Source organism: Protopterus annectens, chromosome 7.part1 (assembly GCF_019279795.1).
Source record: "Protopterus annectens isolate FY-2018-M chromosome 7.part1, PAN1.0, whole genome shotgun sequence".
Classification (NCBI taxonomy): Eukaryota; Metazoa; Chordata; order Ceratodontiformes; family Protopteridae; genus Protopterus; species Protopterus annectens.
This window is the reverse complement of record NC_056740.1, coordinates 300597817-300624785: the sequence shown is the minus strand read 5'-3', so window position 1 is coordinate 300624785 and position 26969 is coordinate 300597817. Positions and strand designations below refer to the sequence as shown.

General features: G+C 38.2%; 1 protein-coding gene across 4 annotated transcripts in view; it reads right to left on the bottom strand.

Annotated features, from left to right (window-relative positions):
* The window catches only part of LOC122807740 (laminin subunit beta-1-like), a 2263691-nt gene that overhangs the window by 693247 nt on the left and 1543475 nt on the right, over positions 1-26969 (bottom strand). For all 4 annotated transcript variants that reach the window (XM_044078727.1, XM_044078725.1, XM_044078726.1 and 1 more), the window contains 2 exons: positions 24362-24482; positions 14992-15184 (listed from right to left, as the gene is read on the bottom strand). In XM_044078727.1, the coding sequence (XP_043934662.1) occupies positions 14992-15184; positions 24362-24482 (314 nt within the window). The remainder of the gene's footprint in view (positions 1-14991; positions 15185-24361; positions 24483-26969) is intronic.

Genomic DNA, 26969 nt, shown 5'->3' with positions numbered 1-26969 from the left:
CCCCATCCATGTAAAGCAGAGTTCTTCCCTAACTCAATTTAAGTGCAACTTGGACAACTGGATGGGAAACCAGAAATTTATTCCTGATTTGGTACGTATGTCTCTAATGCAAATAGGTAACCTGTAAATGGTCATCTCCCAGGCCCATGCTTACACTTATCAATGGTATCAGAACTTGTCTGAGATTTGGGATGCATGGCTAGGCTTAAAAAGGCCCTTGTGGTCATTAGCCTAGTAAACACCTATGAACCTATGGTACTACCCTTGACTGGATACTGATTACAGACCCACACCTTTATCTCAACCCCAGTACACTTCCTGATACCTTAAGGGACCACCTACCCATCTATACTCTAAGACATTGTCCACAAGTACACAGACCTCATCTTTACAAAGACTGCTGTATACTCTCTAGCTTCAACTGTACAACATGTAATGACAAACTCTCATCAATAAACTGCACCTGCCTACATAGTCTTCCCCTTAATGATGCAGTGCTAAAATTCAACAATATCTTTTTAGACATTCTCAGCATACTAGCACCCCTTCGGAAAATCAGAATAAAATCTAATTATGCTCCATGGCTTACAAAAGACACTAGTTCCCTTATGTATCACAAAGATTCAGCTTGGAACACTTGGCTAAAATCCAAATCCCCTAGTCTCTGTCAATTTTTTAAAGAACTTAGAAACCGAACAAAAAAAATATTTACAATGACAAGAAAAAACTTTTACTATAAGGCTCAAACTAGCCATCACTCTAATCCCAAAATCTTCAGGGAATGATCAACTCTATGCTTCACCCTGGAAGACCTCAAACTCCTAACCCTTACCCTAACAAGTCAGCACAGGACACTGCCTCCCTCTTCAACCATTACTTCAGTGATACTGTCCATTATCTGACCAACACTGACCAGAACTCCAACACTATTATCCCTTCCCGAACACCTTCGAATCAAAAGATCTTCTCTATTAAACCTATATCAACCACATATATAAAATCTCTTCTCCAAAAACTAAAACCATGTTCTCCTTCTGCTGAAAATCTACTCCCCAGCTTCCTCAAACTTGCAGCTGACTCTATAGCCTATCCAGTTTTAATACTTATCAATATATCAATTCGTGAAGCCACTGTACCTGATATCTGGAAATCTTTCTATGCAGCACCCCTACACAAAGGAGGCAACTCCACTGACCCATCTAACTTTAGGCCCATAGTTATGCTCTCCTCCCTCTCAAAAATCCTGGAAAAAATGTATACACGTTCAGCTTCTCAAATTTCTTATCCAAGAAAACTTTCAGATACACACCCAACATGGCTTCCATCCAAACCATGGTACTACTACAGCCCTTTTATCTTTCACTTATGCAACAGCTGAAGCACGTGATAATAACAAGCTTGTCTCATGTCTATTCTTAGACTTATCAAAAGCCATCAACACGGTATCCTATTCTAAACTCTTAGCCAAGTTAGCCAACGTTAATCTTTCAGCTTCCACTCTTGAATGGTTTTCCAGCTATTTCTCAAACAGACTCCAATCTGTCAGATAGCATTCCTCCTGCAAACCCTTCCAGCCCATCCATACAGGTGCTCCCCTGGGCTCCACCCTGGGACTCCTTCTATTCAACATCTTCAGTAATGACCTCTAAACCTCTTGCTATCACTTCTCTCTCATTCAGCATGCTGATGATTCTACACTCATCTCCTCTTCTGAAAGTATCTCTCAACTTCACACTCTTACCCAAAACTCTTTTTCTCTCTGTTGAAAGATGGCTCACTGAAATCAGCTTATTTAAAATCCTAAAAAGACTAAACTTTTACTCTTTCTGCCAAAATCACTTTCACATCTTAAATCCACCTTCACCATCTCATCCTTAAATAAAACCATCATTAATGTAGGATCCTACACAAAGCTACTTGGAATGATAATAGATGCTCAATTAAAATTTGACATCCATGTCCAGCAATCCATTAAGAAACAAAACAAAAACTGGGTGTCCTCTATAGGAACAAAAAATTCCTAACTCTAGACTCTCCTTGGCTCAAGCTTACTTACTTCCAAGCATTCTCTATGCTGCCCCTATACTTACAAACCTCCAGTCTTCCTTAATTGCTAAGCTGGAACAGGCATATAATAAAATCGCAAAATTTGATGCAAACCTACCACATACCTCTCGCCACTGCATAGCATTAAAGAATCTACAGTGGCTTGAATTTCCCTATCAACTTCAACTTTCACAACTCCACATTACTCACTTTTTACTCAAAAAATCCTCAGCCTGCCCCTCCCTAGCAAATCTTGCATCTTACTATACTCCTATGTGCCCACTCTGTAGTACAGACCAACTTTGTCTACAAATATACAAACCCAATAAAACTATTGGGAAAGTATTATACAAATATCCAAATATTCAGTATTCTCAAGATAAGAAACATTATACACTCCAGTAGTTTAAAAAAAAAACTAAAAATTGTCTAGCTAAATCGTAGATGTGCCCTTGTCATGACCCCATGTAAACCCTTATCTCTACCTTCTACTACTTATTTCCTCCTCTCCTATTTCTACCTGCTACCTGCTTAGGAGGTTAAGGCTTAAACAGCTTTAACCTGTATTCCTTATGTAATAAGGGCACGTATAAAGTTATTTCACATGTGATGATCTATTGTATTTACCATAGTTATGTTTATAATTTGTTTTGGATATCTTACATTTTCAAACTATTATATATTTCTAAAGTAAAATAGATAGCCAACACTGCTGTGAAATAAATGGCACCGAGCACTAATGGAGCAAACAAAGTAAAAAAACAATAAAACAAGCTCAGTGACAACCTCTGGCAGTGAGTACCAATTACCATAAAAATGTCTATTCAGACCAACTTCTATTCTTGTAAAGCCGTTTAAAAAAACGATTTGCTGGACGCTTAGGTAAAGTAAGGTTCTTTTATTCAACAATTCCAGAACAGGTAAGCGCTTTCGCCAAGATGGCTTCTTCAGACCTCAATAGTGTTACAAAAAATGAAAGCCCTCTCTATTTATATAGGAATCAATTAACTCATTAATTAACATCTTGAATTAGGGAGTGAAAAAAACATCACCTCAATTAAATAAGATATACATAAAATCCTATCTAAAAACCAGTTATACAAAAAATATATACACTTTACATATGCAAAAGCATGTAACTAAAAACTATACATAAAACATTTAGACACGTATAAAAAAGCACATATGGAAGAATATAATACTAAGTTATTTATGTCAGCCTCCTTATTTTCATAAAATTGTATAAGTATTTGGAGCTTTTCTTCTCGTAGCTCCACTGAAAATGGGCTTCAGCTCAGCTGGACCAACCTGTTTAACAAATTCAAATAAATAAATAAATAGATGTCATGAATAAAGTCAGAGAAGTAAGTAAGGCATAATGCGTAGAGCTAAAGATGATATGAGTGAGGGAATAAAAGAAATGGATTTAGTTGGATCAGTATAATTGTGTAGGGGTGAAGCTGAGAGCTGGACCAACCTGTTTAACAAATGCAAATAAATAAATAAATAAATGAATAAACAAATAAATAGATGACATGAATAAAGTCAGAGAAGTAAGTAAGGCATAATGCGTAGAGCTAAACATGATAAGAATGAGGGAATAAAAGAAATGGATTTAGTTGGATCAGTATAATTGTGTAGGGGTGAAGTTGAGAGCTGGACCAACCTGTTTAACAAATGCAAATAAATAAATAAATAAATAAATAAATGAATGAATAAATAAATAAATAGATGACATGAATAAAGTCAGAGAAGTAAGTAAGGCATAATGCATAGAGCTAAACATGATATGAGTGAGGGAATAAAAGAAATGGATTTAGTTGGATCAGTATAATTGTGTAGGGGTGAAGCTGAGAAAAAGTTAGACAGTTATATCAAGAATGTGTTAGAGGTACAGAGACATTTTTTTAACCTGGTTTAGTGCAGTAGCACAGCCAGTTGTCAGTGAAGTATCCCGTTAGTAATTGTTTGAATTTGGAAGTATTGGTTGCATTAAGTATTGCCTGTGGTAAGATGTTTCATAATTTAGATATTTGATTTGAGAATATGGAATCTCCATAGCTATTATTGGATTTGTTTACTTTTAGTAGGTTTTTGTTAGAGGATCTTAGTGATCAGGGACTGGAATAGGACTAAACTAGGTGTCTGAGGGCAAGGTAGTTGTCAGAATAGTAGAAGATGGTATGACTAAAATTTAATTGGTTGAAGGTAAGAAGATTGGGAAGTTCTAGCTTAGGAGGGGCAGAATAGTGCAGTGGTGTGACCTATGTGGGAGGTTAGAATCAAATCTTGTTATTTTATTGTAACAGGACTCTTAACTTGTTTAAATCTGTTTTTCTAAGGTTTGCAAAAAGTGGGGATGCTTATAGTAGAGTGGAGAGAAGGTGAGTTCTGGCTATAGCATTTCTAGTGGAGTAAATTAGGAATAATTTGATTCTATAGAGGAAGCCTAGCTTGTTGTGTACCTTTTTGATAGTTATTGCAAGGTGTTTGCCAAATCTAAGGTTCTTATCTATGGTCAACCCGAGCAGCTTGGTCTGTTCCACTGGTTCAATTATGGTATTATTGGCGGAAGAGATAGTGAATGGGGTGGGTGGTCTTGTGATTTGTTACTGATATAGAAAATGAGTTTGGTTCTTTTGGGATTGAGAATCAGTTGTGAGTCTGAAAGGTAGTTTTCTGTCATTAAAGGCAGTCTGAGTTGTTTGTTGGAGTGTAGTTAGGGTGGGAGCTGAGCATGTGAGGGAGGAGTTGTCTGCATACTGTATAATGGTAGTATTTTGGGTCCCAGAGTGGAGTTTATGTGTGAAAATAGTAAAAAGTAGTGGGCCAAGTATAGATCCTTAAGGTACACCAACAGTGACAGGTATAAGAGAAGATAGTTCATTATTCCATTTTACAGCCTGATGTCGGTCAAACCAAGAGAGCGTGGATTGGGACAGGTTTAAGGATGCTAACTCTTTCAGAAGTGCCTGGTGTAAAATTATGTCAAATGCTTTTGACATATCAAGAAAGACAGAGGATACATGAAGGCCAGTGATTTTAAGCTGGTTGATAGAATTAGTAAAACTGATGAGAGCTGAGGTAGTACTATACTTAGGCCTAAAACTGTGCTGAGAAGAAGACAGAAAGTTATTGCTTAGTAGATATTGAAGTAATTGTGTTTGTATACATTTTTCTAGAATCTTTGCATGGGGGGATAATGGCTATTGGCCTATAGTTACTGAGTTCTGTTGATGTACCACCTTTATGTAGAGGAATGATGTGTGAGATTTTCCAAAGTTTTGGTATGTATTGTTCAGTAGTGGACCAGTTGATTAGGATGGAAATAGGGATATAGATGACATCTGATGCTATTTTGAGGAATTCATTAGGAAGTTGGTCTGCAGCAAGTGATGAGAGCTTAAGTCTGTACAGTAATTTTTAAAGGTGCTAGTTTGGATAGGTTTAAGAGAGGAGGATTAAAGGTTGTCTATAGTCTGTGTAGGTAAGGATAGAGGGGCATTGCTGTTATTATGTACCATGTATAGGATAGAGTTGATGAAGTCAGAGTTAAACTGGATTGGCAATACTGTCACTGGGGTTGGTAGTGGTTGGGTCAGGAGTTTTGATGTGACCTGGTTTTAGTAAAGTACTGATGACTTGCAAACATTTCTGGGGATTATTATGGAGTTTATTTTTCATAGTAGTATAGTATGCTTTTTTGTTATGCTTGATTTGTTTTTTTCGCTTGGTTACACAATTGATAATAGGTGAGCAGTGATGTTTCATTTTTACTGTATTGATAGTGGTACCAGGTTTTGGGCCCTTTTTTAAGGAAATTCATGTTCTCTTTGGTGAGCCATGGTATAAGTTTGGGTTTAGTACCCCATTTTCTCAGTGGGGCTAGATTATTTAGAATATTGACGACTCTGTCATTAAAATAGTCTACACCCTGGTCGAGGAAGAGGTGCCTGAAAGGGGATCAATTGCATTTTAGCAGGAGGGTCTTTGAAGGTTTTTGAAGAAAATGTTTTTGTTGCATATAACTTTGTAAATGATGTTTTTAGGTGGATAGATACGCTGTCTGATTAGGTAGTTGGAAATGTAATCACTTAGCTTGTCAGGGAGATAACCGGATTGGTAATAGAGAATGGATTTTTTTGTTAGGGTCCAGTCAGGTATAGATTATTTTTTACTGTGTTTGTCGATTCTCATTTAAGATTGTATTATTTGGTCAAAGCAGTGGAGGTTAATAAAGTTGGTGGGATTGTTGGAGGTGCAGCAGAACCAGTCTAGGTTAAAATCCCCCACAACTATGGTTTCCTGTTTGTATGTTGAGATTTCCCAGAAAAAGAGGTCTTCAATGGTGGATGGATTGTTGTCAGGATCTATGTAGGTTGCTATGAAATGATACTTTTATTGGAGTTGATTTGCAGGCAAGTGACAAGAATTTCAGGATTATTGGGGTCTATGTAATTAGTTGTTAGACGTTCCAGGTTGAGGTTTCCTTTGTATATTATGGATATACCACCACCTTGTTTATGAATGCTATCAAGCCTATGGATATTTTACCCATGGGTATTTTGGAAAGTGAAAGGGTGCCTGAGGAATGGAGAAAAAGTGTTTTGGTACCAATTTCTAAGAATAAGGGTGATGTGCAGAGCTGTAGTAACTACAGAGGGATTTAATTGATCAGTTACAGCATGAAGTTATGGGAAAGAGTAGTGGAAGCTAGGTTAAGAAGAGATGTGATGATTAGTGATCAGCAATATAGTTTCATGCTGGGAAAGAGCACTACAGATGCGATGTTTGCTCTGAGAGTGTTGATGGAGAAGTACAGAGAAGGTCAGAAGGAGTTGCATTGTGTTTTTGTAGACTTAGAGAAAGCATATTACAGGGTGCCTAGAGAGGAGCTGTGGTATTGTATGAGGAAGTCGGGAGTGTCAGAGAAGTATGTAAGAGTGGTACAGGATATGTACAAGGGTAGTGTGACAGCGGTGAGGTCTGCAGTGGGAGTGACAGATCAGTTTAAGGTGGAGGTGGGATTACATCAAGGATCAGCTCTGAGCCCTTTCTTATTTGCAATGGTGATGGACAGGTTGACAGACGACATCAGACAGGAGTCCCTGTGGACTATGATGTTTGCAGATGACATTGTGATCTGTAGTGAGAGTAAGGAACAGGTGGAGTAGACCCTGGAGAGGTGGAGATATACTCTAGAGAGAAGAGAAATGAAGGTCAGCAGGACTAAGACAGAATATATGTGTGTGAATGAGAGGGAGGATAGAGGAATGGGGAGGATGCAAGGAGTAGAGGTGGCGAAGGTGGATGAGTTTAAATACTTGGGATCAATAGTTCAGAGTAATGGTGAGTGTGGAAGAGAGGTGAAGATGAAAGTACAGGCAGGATGGAGTGGGTGGTGAAGAGTGTCAGGAGTGATTTGTGACAGACGAGTACCAGTAAGAGTGAAAGGGAAGGTCTACAAGACGGTAGTGAGACCAGCTATGTTATATGGGCTGGAGACAGTGGCATTGACAAAAAGGCAAGAGTTAGAGCTGGATCTGGCAGAGTTAAAGATGTTAAGATTTGCATTGGGTGTGATGAGGGTGGACAAGATTAGGAATAAGTATATTAGGGGGTCAGCCCATGTTGGAAGGTCTGGAGACAAAGCCAGAGAGGCAAGATTACATTGGTTTGGACATGTGCTGAGGAGGGATGCTGAGTATATTGGGAAAAAGATGCTAAGGATGAAGCTACCAGGTAACAGGAAAAGAAGAAGGCCTAAGATAAGGTTTATGGATGTGGTGAGAGAGGACATGCAGGTGGTTGGTGTGACAGAGCAAGATGCAGAGGACAGGAAGAAATGGAAATAGATGATCCGCTGTGGTGACCCCTAATGGGAACAGCCGAAAGATGATGATGATGATGATGGTTAGTATCTCTGTATCTTGTATATGTGGCTTTAGCCATGTTTCTGTTATTATAACTATGTCTGGAGAATACTGGGTGAAGGTTGCATGAAATTCAGTGGTTTTGTTGAGGATGCTTTTTAGGTTCAAATTTAGGATGCAGAGATCTGTATTACTGTGTTGGAGATGAGTGAAGTTAGGACAGTGGGGTATTTGTTGAGTGATAGAAGGGCCTGGATTGAGCTGAATGTCTCCACTTTGTTTAATATGAGATGAATTTATTAGATATAGATATGTAATTTTGATAAAGAATTTGGCGTATTTGTGTGATGAGTAAGGTGTTATTTTGGTGTGTACATATATGAATAAGAAGAATTCAACAGAAGAGTTGTTATATAGATATGGCGAAATTATATAGTTGGTTGATGGAGTGAGGCGGAGGGGTTTGACAGGGTTGGTGGGAGAGTGTAAGAAGGTTACCTGTTGATGGTGGTATGATGTAAGATGGTAGGTTGTGCTGAGTAGGGTATAAAATATGTAAAGATGGTGAGACATTGGGCTTGAGATAAATTGTTGCTTTTTTGGTAAATACTTTGAAAATAAGGTAGTAAGAGTATTAATTGTAGGTAGAGTGCAGTACTAGTTTGTGTAGATGAGGTGGGGTTTAGTCAAGGGTTGAGGTAATTATCAGATGATGATTATGGTGCAGTGATTGTACTATTTGAAAAGAGGTGTGTTTTGTGGATAAGTATAAATGTAGAGGTAGTGGGGATGGGGTAAGGAACCGCAGTGAGCCCAAGTTGAGCAAGGGCGAATGGAGCAGGCAGAGAGAAATCAAAGGTGAGCAGAAAAGAAAAAAAAAACTCTTATTTTTCTTTTTTTACTTTATGAATTAGTCACTTGAAAAGTTTGATTTATAAGCTGCTTTAAGGGTGACTTGAACACATAATAGGGAAAGTTATATAAATAGGGGCTTATTAAGATTGAACCAAAGATTGGTGAGCTTAGCACTGGGCAGCAAGACCCCAGGGGTTTCTGCTATCAAAATAATGGGTATTTCTCTGTTTATGGCGAAAGAAAGAAGTGAACTCCAAAGATATGCCTTAGTTACAGTGAAAAGTGTAGGGAATAGCTGGGGGGACAGAAAACCCTGCTGCCAGCTGAGGCAGTGTGCTCTACAGGGAAGTAATATTAACAATAAACAATATACATTTGTTTGAATGTTTTTTCTTTTGTACAGAAACGATGTCTGTAGCTCTGAATATCGCATGAACAGCCACAGAAATAGTTAATCAGTACAGCTTGCTTTCCAGCTAATAGATTAAGGGACTTTACTTGAGTGTTTTTGTCTTTTGCACAGAAACGGCGTCCATAGCTCTGAATATCGCATGAACAGCCATGGAAGTAGTTAATCAGTACAGCTTGCTTTCCAGCAAACAGATTAAGAGACTAGTTTATAAATTACTTGAGTGTTTTTGTCTTTTGTACAGAAACGGGGTCTGGAGCTCTGAATATCGCAGGAACAGCCATGGAGGTAGTTAATCAGTGCAGGTTGCTTTCCAGCTAACAGATTAAGGGACTAGTTTATAAATTACTTGAGTGGTTTGAGCACTGAAATATACACTGATCATTATACTACTAATAATACTATACCCAGATGTTAATAGTGATATATACTACCCTTACCTTAGTAGAACATGTAATAAACCTTATATTAGCAGGAGGGTGGCACAGTGACTCAGTGAGTAGCATTGTCACCTCACAGCAAAATCTATGGCTGGGGTGCCTTCAGCATGGAGTCTGCAAGTTCTGCCCTCTGTGTTTGTGTGGGCTTTCTCTGGGTGCTCTGGTTTCCTCCCACATTCCAAAGACATGCAGTAGTTGGACGGGCCACTCTAAACTGGCTGTAGATATGACTGCATGTGTGTGGATGTGTGTTGTATGGGATAATGATTGCTGTATGGCTAGCCACCCAGCAGTGTGACCACTCGGTTAGAGTGATGGTCATTGTTGATATGACACTCAAACCCCACATACAAAAATGGGAAAGATGGAGTTATGGATGGATGGACTGATTGGCAGTGACCTACTCTAATGCTAATTTCAGTAGTTATACATTTCTAAAGCCTACATTTATCAGCAATTTATACTGTAACAAATACCAAACAGTTATAAGTACTCAGATGTTAACTTGACAGGACCAGTCTGTCTTAATACAAACTGCTGTGTCACTTTAGCAGAGTTATAATAGTCAGGCCGTTCATATCACCTATGTCTTAAGAATTATACACCCACTGATATCAATATGTAAAATACAGAAAACTAAATCCTTAAGGCAGATGAGTACTACATTGCCAACCCTGATGCCCAATTATGTTGTAGAAAATCTATGTACTTATCTAACAGGTTAGCCCCTCCTCAAGGTGCTGGTGAGGATAACACCACACCTGCCCATGCACCCATAGATTCAGTCATTGTTTTTGATATCACTAACTCTTAGGAAGGCTAGTCCAGTCATGCTCTCTGCTTTTCTGAAGTTATACTCTCCATAGCTTCATCTTTGTTGACAAATACGGTACTGAGCTGGACATCATCTCTTCTCTCTTATTCTGCACACTGCACATTAAGCCCTTGTACTCCATCTTTACACTGCTTATGATTTAGATCACGTAGCATTCATCTAAGTTGTTGTTCTGATGATATCATTATGTTGCTAATGTCTCCATAACAGAAGACAGTGTTTTAGGTGGAGGTCTTATTAAATATGTTTGCTAAGAGGGTTGATAATTTATCATTATCTGCTTGTGATGCTTCTTCCTATATATTCCAGTATTTCAGAAATCATCCTTCATTGTTGTGCTCTAATATTTTTTGTTTACATTTTTCATCTGACTTACCATACCCAGTTGCCCTTCCTCATTTGTTGATCCTGCTACTTTCTCCACAAATTGCATATTCTTCTTGGTTTGTGCATTTTAGATGCATTGCTTGCATTTTTCCATAGATTTCAGCAAATATCTTCTCCTCCTTCCCACAGTTTCTGTTATGTCTGATAAACTGTACAATGCTGTGTCATTTCAGAAAAAACAGCAAATAAATTATTTCATGCCATCTGCTGGGCCACTTATGTAGACATTACAAAGGATATGTCCCTGCACTGACCTTTCTGCTTCCCCTGGTTATCATCCTATCACCCAAGTTAGATCCATTTACTATACCACTCTGTGTCATGTGTCTAATCCACGTTCAACACGAGTTCACCCATGATCCACTGCATTCCTAATATGTTCATTAACCTCTATGTGACAGCATATTAAATGGCTTGCTAAAGTTAAAGCAGGTGGCGCTTTGCCTTCTGCCTTCCAGTCACCTACTGCCTCAGTTACCGGGGCAAAGAACTATGTAAAACAATGAGGTACATTACATAGAGTGAACACCTACCTCACTGACATAGCCAGGAGACGTACAGCTTCTGCTTTCTTACTGCTATCTCTTCCTTATGCTGTCCCAATCTTTACTAACCTTCAAGTCCCACTAGTGTCCAAATATGAGAAATATTATAATAAAATAGCCAAATTTGCAGTAAACTATAACATTAAAACACAGCACTGTGTGGCCTCCAGGGAATTAAACTGCTTAGAACTTCCACATCACCTTGCTCATTCTCAGCTAACTACAAAACACAAACTTCTCCATAAACCAGAAACTTGCACAGCTCCTAACAACTTAATATAACACTACTCCCTCAATAGAACTTTATGCTCTAGAGAAAAAAAACATTAATCACTATAACCAAATCACCTAATACTGCAGGGGACCCTCTATATTCAAATAGTGTAGACTATGAACCACATCCCATTACCACTGAAATCCATTCGGAATGCAGACTCATTTAGGATACAACTAAATGTTACCTACTGAATCAATGGATGTGCTCCAGTACATCTCCAGGATAAATGACAAGTCTTATCTTCAGCTTGCTATAGTGTCAAACTGGGTCTATATCAGCATTTCAAAACTGTAAATGTCGAACTGAAATTATCGACCTATTACATTTTTGAATGCCGATAAAAAAATACCCCCTCCACACCCCACACTACTTAAATATACCAACTCCGAGACTGCACTACATTGAGGTAAATGGAAATCTCCCCTTACGGAGATTTCCGTTTACCCGTTCGATGTTCTGCCCTTTCGGCATTCTCGATGCAACAATATCAAATTTCGATATTGTCAGCATTCGAGATGCTGATATAGACCCTGTCAAACCATTTCCCTTCCCTCAGAATCCTATACCCACAACCAGTCTTCACCAATACATGAATAGGTTTACTAATATCTTTCAGCTATATATATTGTTCTGTGACACTGACCACCTCCACCTCTATATTCTGTTGTAAACCTTATGATAGCCGTATATATAATTGTCTCTTAACCTGTTTACATATCACCTCTTAAGTACAATTATCAACATTTTCTGTCTTACCTAGCTCCTTCCTTCACCTCCATTTCTTTGAATCTCTAAGCACTAATTACATAATCCATTATCTGTCTGATAAACCCACTAATTTACCTCTTTAAATACGCATTGTTCAGCATCTGCTAATACATAAATATATTTCATTATGTACTAGTTACCTCTTTTTTCATATGAAAGTAGTCTAATTATCAAATATATGTGTTATTGTTAATGTGGGTCTATATCATATATTCGAAATTCCAAAATATCGGACACCATAAGTTCGAACTTGGAATTTCGAAATATGATAACATCGAACACTCAGAAGAGCAAATTTTTTTCCCAGGGAAATAATTTGCTGTTCCGGGAAACATACACACAACACAAGCACACCAAAATAAATAAACCACACACATACAGTTAACAAAACCCAACCCTACACTAAACCATATATACATTCCTAACTACCCACTTACCTTAACCCGCACCCTAACCCTAAGGTCCGTAACTATCACCCACATATCCTACGAAACTATACACAAACTAATTAATACACACACATACAATTAACAAAACCCAACCCTACACTACACCATACATACATTCCTAACTATCCACTTACCTTAACTCGCACTCTAACCCTAAGGTTTTAAAAATAAAATAAATTGACTTATCTGAGACGAACTTCCTGTTGTGAATTCATGCTACTTTGAGATCTCTACCCCATAAGCATTCTGTTATTCTAAAGTTCTATTCTTCAGCAGTGTTTCCAAAATTTTCTCTAATGCTAAGGCTGGTTTCATGCACAAACGTATTGCACCACAGTGGAGGAAATAGCGAAGCCACAGAATGGCCCATGGAAATCTTGCCCTAGGTAAGATTTTGATGTTCCGGGGCTTCGCTATTTTCATCCTTTGATGTAGTGGGTTCGATATTATAACATTTGAGGTTTTACAACTTTGAAGTTATAATATAGACCTTTAATGTATATTATACCATGACTGGTCATTAATATTCCAAAACAAGCATGCAGATTGGTCAGTTAATCAGCGTGCTCGTTGTAAATCCTAGCATATAGCTATTGAAAAAAGTCTGGTCACCCGGAATTCTTTCCACTGCTATATACTGCAACTTTTATTTATTTTTTTAACAAAAAAATATTTAAAAATCTGTAATCCGAACTCCGGACATAGCAGAGAGACAGGACGGAAAAAATACTAGGAAGATCAGGTACATTATTCAAAACTAAAGACATACCTGATTTTCCTTGTATTTTCTCCATTCTGTCTCTCTCCTACCCCTAAACTGTCCGAAACTTTTTTTTTTTTAATTAAAAAAAACAAAAGCAAACAAAACAAAAACAGAGCAACGGAGACCTTCTTTTCTCTGTTTCTTCCTTTCCAAAGCATTGATGTACTGGGTATGTGTAGGAACGCAAGTCCCATATGCATGCAAAGTACATCAAAAAAAAACAACAGGGTATGTACCAGCCACAGAAGGACAGAACCACGCCATTATATAAAAACATTATTTAAGAAAAGTACGTTTTTTTTTTCTTAAATAATGCCATTGTATAATAGCAATAACTGACTCCGTGGTGTGGTATTTTAAGATTTACCCATGGTTGGCTTTATTTAATCACTTGGGCTTCGCCCTCATGATACCACACCAACCGTGGATGAATCTTAATATACTACACCAACGTCATTGGTTATTGTTTAATTATTTAATATCTGTTTATACATGTTACTGAATGTCTGTTTAAAAGTGTTTATAATATGCTGGGGTTTTTCTCACTGAGACACTGCTAAAAAGTTTTTTTTTACTAAACCAATTCAGGCAAACCCAATAAATAAATAAATGAATAAATAAAAATAAAATAAATTGACTTATCTGAGACGAACTTCCTGTTGTGAATTCATGCTACTTTGAGATCTCTACCCCATAAGCATTCTGTTATTCTAAAGTTCTATTCTTCAGCAGTGTTTCCAAAATTTTCTCTAATGCTAAGGCTGGCTTCATGCACAAACGTATTTGTACAAAACTAAAGGTTACTTATCAATATTATAAATAACATTATGTATGATTCCTCAATATTATAAATGATTCCAAAGATCAATATGAATTATATGGCAGATTCTATCAAACCCCATTGCCTTTTCACCTTTACTTTTTAGAGCTGCTTCACAACATTTTCTGTCTGTGAAATGTTTGTCAATATGATTTCCCAGCAGCCAAAATATATTTTTTAGTAAGAAAGTTTATCCTTATTTTTAAAGCTCAAGAAGAAACAAATGGAACAAAGTACTCAAGGACTGCAAACAGCAGCAACCACCAAAACTGTAAAAAAAGGGCACTTGGAGGCACCAGACGAAGTTATAAAGTTATAAAAATAATCCTTTATTGATGCTTAATGAAATCACAGTGTTTTCGTCCTCTAAACACCAGGACTTCATCAGATATTTTAAAGCAATATCTCATTAATTATATCATCAACATTATCCTGCATGCCTAAATAGACTTCACATTTCTTTCTCAGACAGCTTAGACTCACATTTAAGACAAAGTTAATGAAACAATGTTCAACAGACTTACGTAAGGCCCCATCATGTATGATAGCTGAGATACTGCAAATGAGCTGAATGCACATCTGTGCCAGTGCTGGCATGGTGGCCATTTTAAAGGACTCAAGACACATATAACGTTCCATTTCTTCTCGATGATGGACAGCAATTGGGTCGTTTCCATGGAAACCAATAAGCTCTGTGTATCTAGGTAACAGGACAAGCTGCAGTAACAAAGAACAGAAGGGTAAAGAGTGAATGCAAATGAATCAGTTGCAGAATATTAAAACTAATTAATAACAACTAAAACAAAAAATAAAGGAAAAAACCACACTGAACCAAATAAATTATAAAAGTTAGCGCTTTCGTTTACTAGGTTAGCAAACTTCATCAGACCTTAATTAATAACAACTGCCGATGGCACAACTTATGTAATCTTAAGTGTGGCACCATCATTTTTTGCTGGCATCGCATTTGCTGTCTGAACTGAAGTGCTTTAGTGCTCCATTAGTGGCACAAACCATAACAGCTACTTGTTACAAATGTGGCATACCGTTTGCTTCAGTTTAAAAGGAACAGAGTTTTTTCCCCTCTGAGTCTGTGGAGCATGGATGAGGAAGAACAGGCCTGGCTTGCTCCTTAGATAAGATGTGGCACAACAGGAACAGACCTCTTTTTGTATTTTCTGAGGAGTGTAAATGGGGAAAGAAGAACAGACCTAGCTTTCTCCCTACATAAGGAGCGGCAGAATATGAATGAACTTTTTTTGTTCTTATTTTGTTTTTACTCCTCAGCTGAAAGTTGAGGGGGTGCCAGACTGGGTAATGGCACCATATGTCAGAATAGCAACATCTCTGATTTTCTAATCATTAAAATGTAAAGAAAGTCACAGACTTAAAAGACTAAAAACACTATCCCTTTTGTCTATGTCATATAGGCTCCTTGGAGTAGAACTATGCATTATGTTCCATTCAGTTAGGGAGACAGTGATCCAAGATCCCTTGTATCACCACAAGTCGAACAGTCCAACAAATACCTGAACCGAGTATCTAAATCTGCATCAGCAGATTAATAAAACAAGGTGGAGAGACAGATTCATTAGTCAGTGCATCCCCACACTTGGAAAAGACTAACTCTACAGCTCAAACAATGGTACATTGTCTTCCTTTGAATAAGACCTGGATAATTGGATGGGTATTCATAAATTCACCCTTTGAGAGGGACATTACATACAACTGAACTGGCACAGTTTCTGGTATTAAATAAGCATATCAGCCAAAGAGTTAGTGTTTTAACTTGCATTGTTTTTATAAGTGAACTGTAATAAATTTATTGGCTGCAATTTAGATCTATTGTACTATCTAGTGGACTAAAGTAAATACTATATTACTCAAAAGAGAAAACCAAGACTAAAGTTTTAACGTCTACCCTTTGCATGCAAAAGCCAAATAAAACAGATGTTCTTTGAAGGGTTATTTTCCTTAGTTCTTGCAGCACATCTTTTGCTTTGGCTGCATCGTTCAGTCTAGCTGTAATGGACTACATACAGACTAGCACATATGGACTAGTTTTCCGCTTATCAGAAGATGTAATACCAAAGGTTGGGTCCTTCTCTCTTACCCCTGTTACCTGCCACCCCAAGATCAATCTCAACTATTAATGGTCTACTCCTGTATGATAACACACTCAACTAGTTAATGTCCACATGGGTTAGTGTACAAAACGGGGAGAAAGTGGAATATTTTATTAGCTAAATGTATTATGTATAGAGCAACACTATTCAGCAATGATGACATAAAAATATTTACTCATTATTTTCTGAGAGCCTTTTGCCATTTTTTGCATAAATAACAATACACATGAAAATAAGCAAATAAAGACATTTAGTTCCCCTGCCAACAACACTAAATGTTCATTTCCACATTCCACAATTATGCCTTCCAATAATCTTACACACTTCGTGGAAGCAGCCTTTATCCAGTCTAACCACTGCTATTAAGTTTTCTCACCAAGGAGTTTTAGAACTCTATATATTCTGAGGAGACGTTCATCCACCCCTTGCCCTTTACAACACAGTGTCCTTAATATACTAAAGAATAAAAACTTCATTAGTAAATGCAACAAGTATCAAAAAGAAATTTAATATTCTAGAAGTTGGCACATAACTCCACATCCTCATGTCTTAGCCATTAGTGAGTATTGTTTAAAGCCCCCAAGAAACACCCCTCTCTTTCTTAACAAATACTTGTCCAAAGCCATATTCCATGTACTGAAACAGGAAATACTCTTTTCTTTCCAATAATAATAAATTCTGCCATTTAGCTTCTACTTCTGCCATCCTAACTGCAACTACTGGAAACCAGCTACTTTGCTTATCTTGTTTGTACACAACCCTCCTCCAACCAAACACTGTTAAACAGACACTCTTTTACCTCATACACACACGATATACTAAGCCACCAGCATATTATCCTAGAGGACTAACATTCCTCCTACCTGGTACAACCTTTACCTATAGAATACATTTAAGAACTATGATTTGTGTGTTAGAATTATCCAAAACAGACTGAGCATGTCATCTGACATCCTATATAACAAAGAGCAGACTTACATATATGAAGTCTGAGATGCCATTTCTCAGAGTATTTCCTTTTCTCCCAGGTATGGTGATCTCAAAGTTGGGATAGGTACATTTGGGGTGTATTTGGGTACATGCCCCCACGATGTATATCATTGCCTTTAAATTCAGCTGCATCATGGCTGACTGCCAGCAAATTTGTCTCTAAACAATTTAAATAAGGTGTTAACCTCTGTTATTAAACCGTAATTTTCAGCAATATTTAAACCTTGATTGTTTTCTTTATATGTCTTATGAGCTTGAAAATGCCTTCTTGTTATCCTTGGTATGAACTGCAAGATCTTTCTCATGCTTACAGTGAGTTTTCCTAAGATATTTTCTAAACTCCACCTTGCTCTCATGAGATTAATTCAAATTATACTCTGTAGGATGGAACGTATGTTTTCTTCATAACATACTTTTTCTGTCTCTCAGTTTCTCTACCATATCAAACAAATTTTCCTTTCCTTTAAGTGTACATTTGGTACGTACCTATAGGCAGTTCTATCTATGGCATTACAAAAAAATTTCCAGGAATCTGGAATATGTAGTTACTTCATGCTTTCTTCCCATTTCCATTATCTCAAATTGTTATTTATAGAATGAAAGTCAGCTCTATAATAAACATCATATTCTCTGTCTACTATAAATTTCTTGTTTTGCACGTAACCACTTATTGTCCATTTTACAGGGAAAGAGTACGAACAACAAAGTTCAGATATAATAGAAAAAGAAAATATCCTGAATTTACTCCTTCACCGAAATCATATCCAGAACACTATTATTCCTTGTATGTTTATTTACAATTGGAATATAGCCACACATGCTACCTAAGACTATAATGTCACTTAATGAATCATCATATGAGGGCAAGTCATTCAAATCAGTGCTTGGTTCATTCATATCTCCACTCATGATGTCAAAATATTCTATAAATATACCCGAAAGTGCTCTTCTAATTCCCCTCACTTCACATTTGATTAACTGGGGGTGGTGGGGGGGGGTAGAGCAAAGGTTCCCTATTAGAAGACCAAAGACGCATTCTTTTGAATGCATCTTGGTCGAACTCAAAAGATAGAAATGGCAAAAGATTGAAGCGGCTTTTAAGCGAATTCTTTCCCTGGGAAAAATGTCACTTGGCTGCTTTGATACTTTGCGTTTTCGGCACTGTAGTGCGGTCTTGGAGTTGGTATATTTAAGTAGGGGAGGTGTTGGGGGTGCAGCCCCCCACATCGGTGGTGTGGGGTGCGAAGCCCTCCACTTACTGTAATGTTTAACATGTTTTATTATTTTATTTTTTTTTGTTGGAACAGCGATTTTTTTTCCCCTAGGAAAAATAATCGCTGTTCTGACAGTTCGAAATTGTAAGCTTTCACTTACATAGGGTCGATTAACCACGTTCACTTTTTAAGCATTCAGTGATCTAATATGAGACCCTAGAGCAAACCTATTTTCATAGGTAAACCATTCCATATGATCTTAACTCAGAGTAATTCAACATCAGTCCCATTAAGTAACAAATGAGGGTGAAGTGAAATTGTTTTATCGATTGATACTCCACCTCCATTTCTATTACTTTTATGAAAGTCATTATAACTGTTAATCAATAAGGGCATATTTAGGTATGAGAACCAAGTTTCAATTATTAGGACTATATCCAAGCCATCGCCAAAAGCTCTATTTTTCAAGAAGGGGAATTATTGTTTAAACTTCTAATATTGATCATAAAAAATATATAGTATGTTCTTTTATGTCCCTGTCTACCATCCCATCTTTATAAAAATGTTTAATCTCTTTAGTTAGTTTACTGAGCATGATCCTCTCCCAATGTGGCACAGATGTTTATCCTTGACAAAAAGAGTTTGCATGCATTACAATATCTTCCCAAACTATTATTTGTTTAACAGAGGCTCCCAAGCATTCTCTTCTTATTAAGTTAAGTGCATAGGCCACATTTTTGAAAGTCTTATAAACTATTAAGGAGGGGGTTATGCCCATCATTATAACTGAAAAAACTGTTCACTTTCTTAACTGAACAATCTTTTTAATTTTGCTCAGAAACTTAGTCTTATTTGCCCTTCCAATATTATTTGAACCACAAACAATTATTACCTGCCCATACCTGTTGTTATCCCTGACTCGTCTGTGCAAAGTTGCACTGATGTCCTTCATTCTACCCATCTGGGAATGAGTTAACCATGATTAATTTTCTTTTTATTTTTGGCAGTATATTTATTTAGCTATTTATATATTGGCATTTATTTTTCAGCGGAGGCCCGGGGAGAAAAGCTCTACATAAAGTACAGACATAAGTACGGGCGGCACAGTGGTGCAGTGGTTAACATTGTCGCCTCACAGCAAGAGGTTCTCTGGTTCGATTCTCGAGCTGGTGCCCTTTCTGTGGAGTTTGCATGTTCTCCCTGGGTTTCCTCCGGGGTGCGGTTTCCTCCCACATTCCAAAGACATGCATCCAGGCTCTGTGGAACCTAGTCGGACATTCCCGGTCAACAAATGTTAAATAAATAAATAAATAAAGTACAATTTACAGTTGTGTATATACAGATACATTTTAAACTAGTATAATACAGTTTAAATTTGGTACAATAATACATACACTTATAGACTTTGTGCTGCTTAATATGTTACTAGGCTATCAGTTTTACATTCTGAAATTCTAGACAATAATTTTAGAGGGGAAAATTAAATATATAAGTTTGTTAGAATTGTTCTAGATTATAAAGGGTAAAGGGTTTTAGGAGTAGATAACAGGACAGTAGGTGTAGAATGGTTAAGGATATGGTTTAAGGAGATAAGGTGATGTGAATGTTAGTATAGTTAACAAAAAATGATATATTTTTGGTAAAATGGAGGTAGACGTGCTGTGAAAAGTACAGGCTAAGGATGAGGGTATAGTCTAGGAAGACTGTCCTAAACAGTGTGCCACTCAACCAAAGCCCCTAAGGCAAAACAGCATGCCCAACACACTAGTCATAGATGATTTGATAGTGAGGCACACTGATGTCCCACTCACCAGGTTGAATAAGGAGAAAGTAACAGTCAGCTGTCTGTCAGGTGCCAGGATCCGCCACATAACGCACACACCCAGGTCCCTCAACAACAGGTACAAATATGACTCTGTCATTGTACATGTTGGTGTGAATGGCCTGCGATGTACTTCCCTGGACCACATAAAAAAAGACATGGAGGAAGTCTTGGATTATGTAGCCCAGGTGGGTATGACTGTAGCCCTGAGCAGCATCCTACCATCACTCAGAAGTTTCTGGTGTCATTCTAAGGGGACCCAGAATCTGTCTGCCTGGGATGACATGATTGGCAGACCTTGATGTTTTGCCAGAGATGACCTGCATCTGCCACCCCTGGACTTCTGGATACTGGCCAAGGCTCTTGCCACCTCTATAGTGCCCTATTTAGGCAGTGTTCCAAAGACCAAATTCCCACCGTAACAGCTACAAACAAATGCATTCTGAGGGTCATGTTGCTCAATGCTAGAAGTCTAAATCTCAAAATGCACTTGCTTGAAGCACTCATTAAAATTGAGAACACTGACATTTGTACTGTAACAGTGACCTAGTTCAAGGCAGCAGAAAGCACTCCTGCACTACCAGGCTATAACTCATTCCACACCTTTCGGTCCCAGAAATTGGACCGAATCTCCAAATGTGGTGGTGTTTCCATATTCATAAAGGATGCACACATCTCCAGATTGGTAGCCCAACATAACACATCAGAGGTACTTCAGGTGCAGCTAACATTGGGTAAGACAGTGATTCAGGTAGTAGCTGCTATAGGTCCCCAACCATGTCCCAAGATTCACACTCCACGTTCCTAAGCACCCTGGAGAATATTAGGGTCCAACCTAACACTCTCATACTAGGCGACTTCAACATGGGAAAACTACTCATGTACCAATGCACTTGCCCAGCGTTTCTTGGAATTCATTAATTCCAATGCCCTGGACCAGCTTGTTCTTACCCCCACTAGAGGTAGCAACATCCTTGACCTGGTCATTACTAACATGGGTAACTATTGCTCTACACCAATAGTCAACTCCTCCCTGGTTAGATCCGACCACAAACTAATCACCTTGGAAATCCACCCCCCCCCCCCAACCAAGACGGTCTCCTCCAAAAAAAGAAAGCCAATCTGGTGGTCCCCTGCCATAAACAAACTCTACAACAGAAGGAAGAAACTGATGCTGAATAAGGTGAAGTTCCAAGACTGGAAAAACTCTCGTATCAGCCTCAAAAAAAGTTGAGATTCCTCATTAAATCCTCTAAAGCTAGCTATAAAAACAGAATTGCAGCAGATAGTGAAAACAACCACAAGGCCTTCTATAGTTATGTAAAGAATCTCCACGGAAATACCCATATTTGCTCTGAGCTACTACACAATGGTACCTCCTATACTGAGCCAACAGATATTGCCAATATACTGGCCGACAGATTCAGTGTCAACTTTACACCCCCAAAGGACCAATCACAATACCAGTAGATTGCCAGGCACCCAGTATTACTGCTGCACAGGTTAAACAGCACTGTCCAAGGCCAAGAATACAGCTTCTATGGGACCTGACAATATCCCTGGCTGTGTTCTACATGAACTAAAGAGTGAACTGACACTTCTCACCTGTGTGTCCTATGCAATCACAACCTCACCTCAGGCTTTGTCCCTACCGAATGGCGCACTGCATCCCTCTCCACAAAGGAGGAGTGACTGCAGACCATGGGAACTATTGTCCCATTAGCCTGATGAGTCTGATATGTAAAGCTATGGAATGCATCATCATAGACCTAATAAACAAGGATATAGGGAAGTTCCAAGCTCTGGATTCCACACAGTTTGGTTTTGTGAAGGGTAGATCATGCCTACTCAACTTGGTCGACTTATGTGAGTCAGTCACCAGAGCTGTGGATGAAGGCAAGGTGGTTCATACAGCCTACCTTGATCTGACCAAGGCCTTTGATACCATTCCCCACTCAGGAATCATAGAAAAATTCACTAAGCTAGGCATCAACCCCATATCACTAGATGGGTTGCAAACTGGCTCACAGAGCCCACAGTGTGAAAGCAGCTGACTCCAAGTCAGACTGCCGACTAGTCATGAGTGAAGACCCACAGATTTCGGTCCTGGGTCCTCTCATGTTTGGTATCTATTTGCCTGAAGTCCAGACCAACATGAAGGGACTCTGGCTGACAAAGTTCACAGACTATTGCAAGTTGGGAGTTATTATTAACTCCCCAAGTGATGCTGACATCCTACAGAATGGCCTCACTGAGACCAACGACTGGTATCAAAACCATGGCCTTAAGCTTAATACCAAAAAATGTGTCGTCATCCCCTTTGGGAAAAACCCGGTTCCCATGAATTACCACATCGATGGTAGTCCACTGAACACAGAAGGCATTATAAGATATTTGGAAACACGGGTTGACAGCAGCCTCTCTTTTGATCACCACATTGCCACTGTAGTCAGAAAGTCCTTATGTGTGGCACATCTCATTACTAAGGTTTTGCATCCAGGAAGAAAGAGGTCATTGTCTCCCTCTACTCTTCCCTCATTAGGCCACTCATCGAGTACAATGCCCCATTTGGCATGTACCTCACTAGACACCTGCAACAACTGGAGAGGCCACAAAAGTACCTCAAGAAGAGGATCCTAGGCCTTAAACACTTGTCCTATATGGACAGACTCAAAAAACTCCAACTATTCCCTGTCTCATATCGCCTACTTAGAGGCGATCTCTGCTTTACTTACAAAGCCATGTCTGACCCAGCTCTGTTAGAAAAACTACATCTAAAGAAATCCCAGTCCCTCCAAACTACATGCTCCAGAGACCTAAACCTCATTACCACAATCAATAGAACGTACTGGATGGACAGGTTCATAACCCAGAGACTGCCCATGCTTGAAATAGACTTCCCATACATGTCAAGAAGAGCACCTCGCTGACCCTCTTCAAGAGAAACCTTGTTGAGTGGATGGGAAACAGAAAATTCACCCCAGGGATCACTCCAGTGGCTCTTCTTGACAGAGGCGCTGGAACTAAGGCCGGGTGGCATGATGCCAGGGTAATCCCATGGCCAGGCTTGTAAAGGCTCCAGAGCCATTAGCCTAGTACATACCTATGAACCTATAAGAAAAGAAGAATTAAGTAAGTTTGGGGAAGGATGAGAGGTGAGACAGCTGAAGGAGGGATAGTAGGTAGCTTAGGGAACGCATACCTGAGATGTTTTTGGTCAGTAAAGATGATGTTTTTCTAGGGGCGCAATAGCCTGATTGATGTATGCCAAGAATGACATTCTATTATGTTCAATTATGGACTTGCTAATAGAAGAGTAGAGAGGAAAATTGCTTATTTGGACCTGCAGGACATGCCTTTAGTAATTACTTAGGCTAGGTACAAATATTTCCTACTGATTGCTGATAAATGGAGGTCAACAGAGAGTTTATTGCCCATGAAAGTGCTTAAGTCTCTAATGATAGCACCTAATTTGATGTTTATTTGGCAGGTGCAGGGATGCTCTTATTTAACAAGGAGGACAATAAAATATTTCTTTGTGCTGAGCTTTACTCCCTGGTGGCACCTGGATACTGTGAGTTAGGCCCATTTAAAGGAGGCCAGTATTATCTGCCAAACTGAAGATGGCTCTGAGTTTGCAGTTAGCAAAGTAACACTAAATTCACAGTGTCTTGTTTACTAATGGTGAATCTGCTCTTCTTATTTTAATTCCCAGTTGAGAAACTACACAAGATTTACTTACCGAGTCAATCAGTATATAAGCTGTCATATGCCTGTTGAGAACCCCAAAACGCTGAAGTCTCATGGAAACTGTATATCGATTGTTTGGTTCAAAACAGAAAGGCCGTCGCCGCACAACGTATCTGCATGTGGAAGTGAAATCTTTAAGTTAATAATCATGCAGAATATTCCAGAGAGCATATGAAGAATATACAGAGCTTATTGACATAAAGTTTTCTTTGGTACACTAATTCAAAACAAGCAGTCATTGCTACATATAACCAGAAGAAATGGACTGAAAAATTGTTTTCTATTACTTTTGTTCATAATGCATGTATACAAAACAAAAAATTTTTAGTTTTTGGGGAACCGGATTCATAACTGAAATTTCTGTTTCCACTGTTGTAGAAAGTAAATGAAGCTAACATCAAATATTATTATAACATATTTAGCACAAAGTTAAATTATTAAGAGCACAGTATTTACTCTTTGATGTTAAATGGCAAAATGCTGAAAGGCTTGAGTTTATCAGAGAATTCCAGGCCCTATTCATAAAGGTGGCCAGTGTCCACAAAGGGCTTTGCACACCACAGAATGGTGTACAAAGCCCACTGTTTCTGATTCATAGAAATACTTGCACAGTGGAGAAAGACGGAGCAAATAAGAGGTTTTTCTCCATTGCACAAGTATAGCACCTGAAACAGAGTCACCTATGCAAATGAAACCCACTTCTGATTATATGCATGCAGCAAGGTGGGTTGATGCCCTGGACAATGTCCTCATTAAGTACTCCCACCCTTAAATTAAAAAAAGCAACTAAAAAAGGCCCACAAAGTTGAAAAAAAAAGTCCTTGAGCTACATAACAGCTGTTATGTTAATGCATGACAACTCACTGCTAAACAGTAGTAACCAACTTTGCTAAACTGCAGCATACAGCTATTATGTGACTATAACAATTCCTGACAAACACTGACTGACATGTCATTTACGCGGTCTCAACTGTGATAGCAGCTGCTTAAATGCTTACCAATAATGCAGCATGCTTTCAGGGACTGATTGCCACTTCTTCAAAAGCCCTGCCCTGTTTCTAGATGTTTTCATATGCAATTCACAAAGCATGCAACTAACATGGCAACACAGAATTACTATGTACACAGAAGCTGTGTACTGTACTGTGCCATATCATGTGACATCACATTACAGCAGAATGAAGATGGCCCCCTGTTGTAGTAGGAAGTAGCAGCCCACAAAAATCACAAAAACTGAGAGGCCAAAAAAGCCATAAAGACGATAAAGTGGACTATTGAGGATAAGAAAGAAATTATGTATTGTTGCTATTATGCAAGAAGCCCAGAGTTTCCTGACAGAGGATATACAAAATGATTAAGAGAGAAATTAGAGGAAAGAAAAATATTTGCACAAGAAAAACTGTCAGAAGCTTCAGAAGTTTCAAATAAAAATTTGTGTTCATTAATACAACAAATTTATAAATAACATTATATAGACCAAGAAACCTTGGGTTGTTTGGAAAAAGAAGCAACTGAGGAAGTGCGAAAATATAAAGAAAAAATCTAGAGATTTTTGAAATATATAAAAAAGAGATATGGACATGGGAAAAAAAGAGAGATTTGATATGGTACAATATTTATGTAAAGGAGAATGCCAAATTAATCAATGCAAAAAAGCAGCCCCAAAGATATTCGAAGAGAAATACAGACAAAGGCATCTAGATATGGAAATTTCACAATACAAAGATAAGATCAAAAAGAGGGAATGTAGAACAGACGATTAGTAAAGTAAACATTAAAAAAATAGAAGTTTAAGTTATGGAATACCTGCAGAGTGAAGGATTTAGTGTAGAAAGTTTAACACAAGTTACATCACAGCATGATGGAATAAGTCCCCAAAGTAAGGAGAAACAAGAGGAGCAGGAGACATCTGAAGAAGAAATATGGGCAAGGGAAAGGAAAAGAGATTTAATTTGGTGCAATATTTATGCAAAGGAGAAAGCAAAACTATCAATACAAAAAGTGCAGCACCAAAGATGTTTGATATAAAATACAGGCAAAGGCATCCAGATATGGAAAATTTTACAATACCAAAAAAAAAAAAAAAAAACAGAGGAAAAGTAGAAAAGTGTATTAGTAATGGAGAAGTTAAAGAAATAGAAAGTGAGTTTATGGATTAACTGCGAAGTGAAAGATTTAGTTTAGAAAATCTAACTGATAACATCACACCAGGATACAGCAATGGCTCCCCAAATTAAGGAGAAACCAGTGGAGCAGGAAACATCTCATCAATTGCCATATGAAGATACTTTGAAGCCCTCAGTAGGAAATCAATACAAAAGTTCAGTTGGAGTTGCACAGCAAGAGAAGGAACAGGAAACTGTGGCAAATCTGACACAGTCAATGTTATGGAGTGATACGTCACTGATTTCCCATATGAAACAGCAACATATGACACAGGATGAAACTGAAGAGAACGTGGCAGATGAAGATGCTGTGGAATTTTCTATAGAATGGAGAACAAAGAATGTGCCCTCAGTTTAGAAGAAAATGATCTAAGAGAAGAGTTGCTTGATTTAATAGAGATGGACAGACACATTAAGCTACAGAAAGTCAATAAA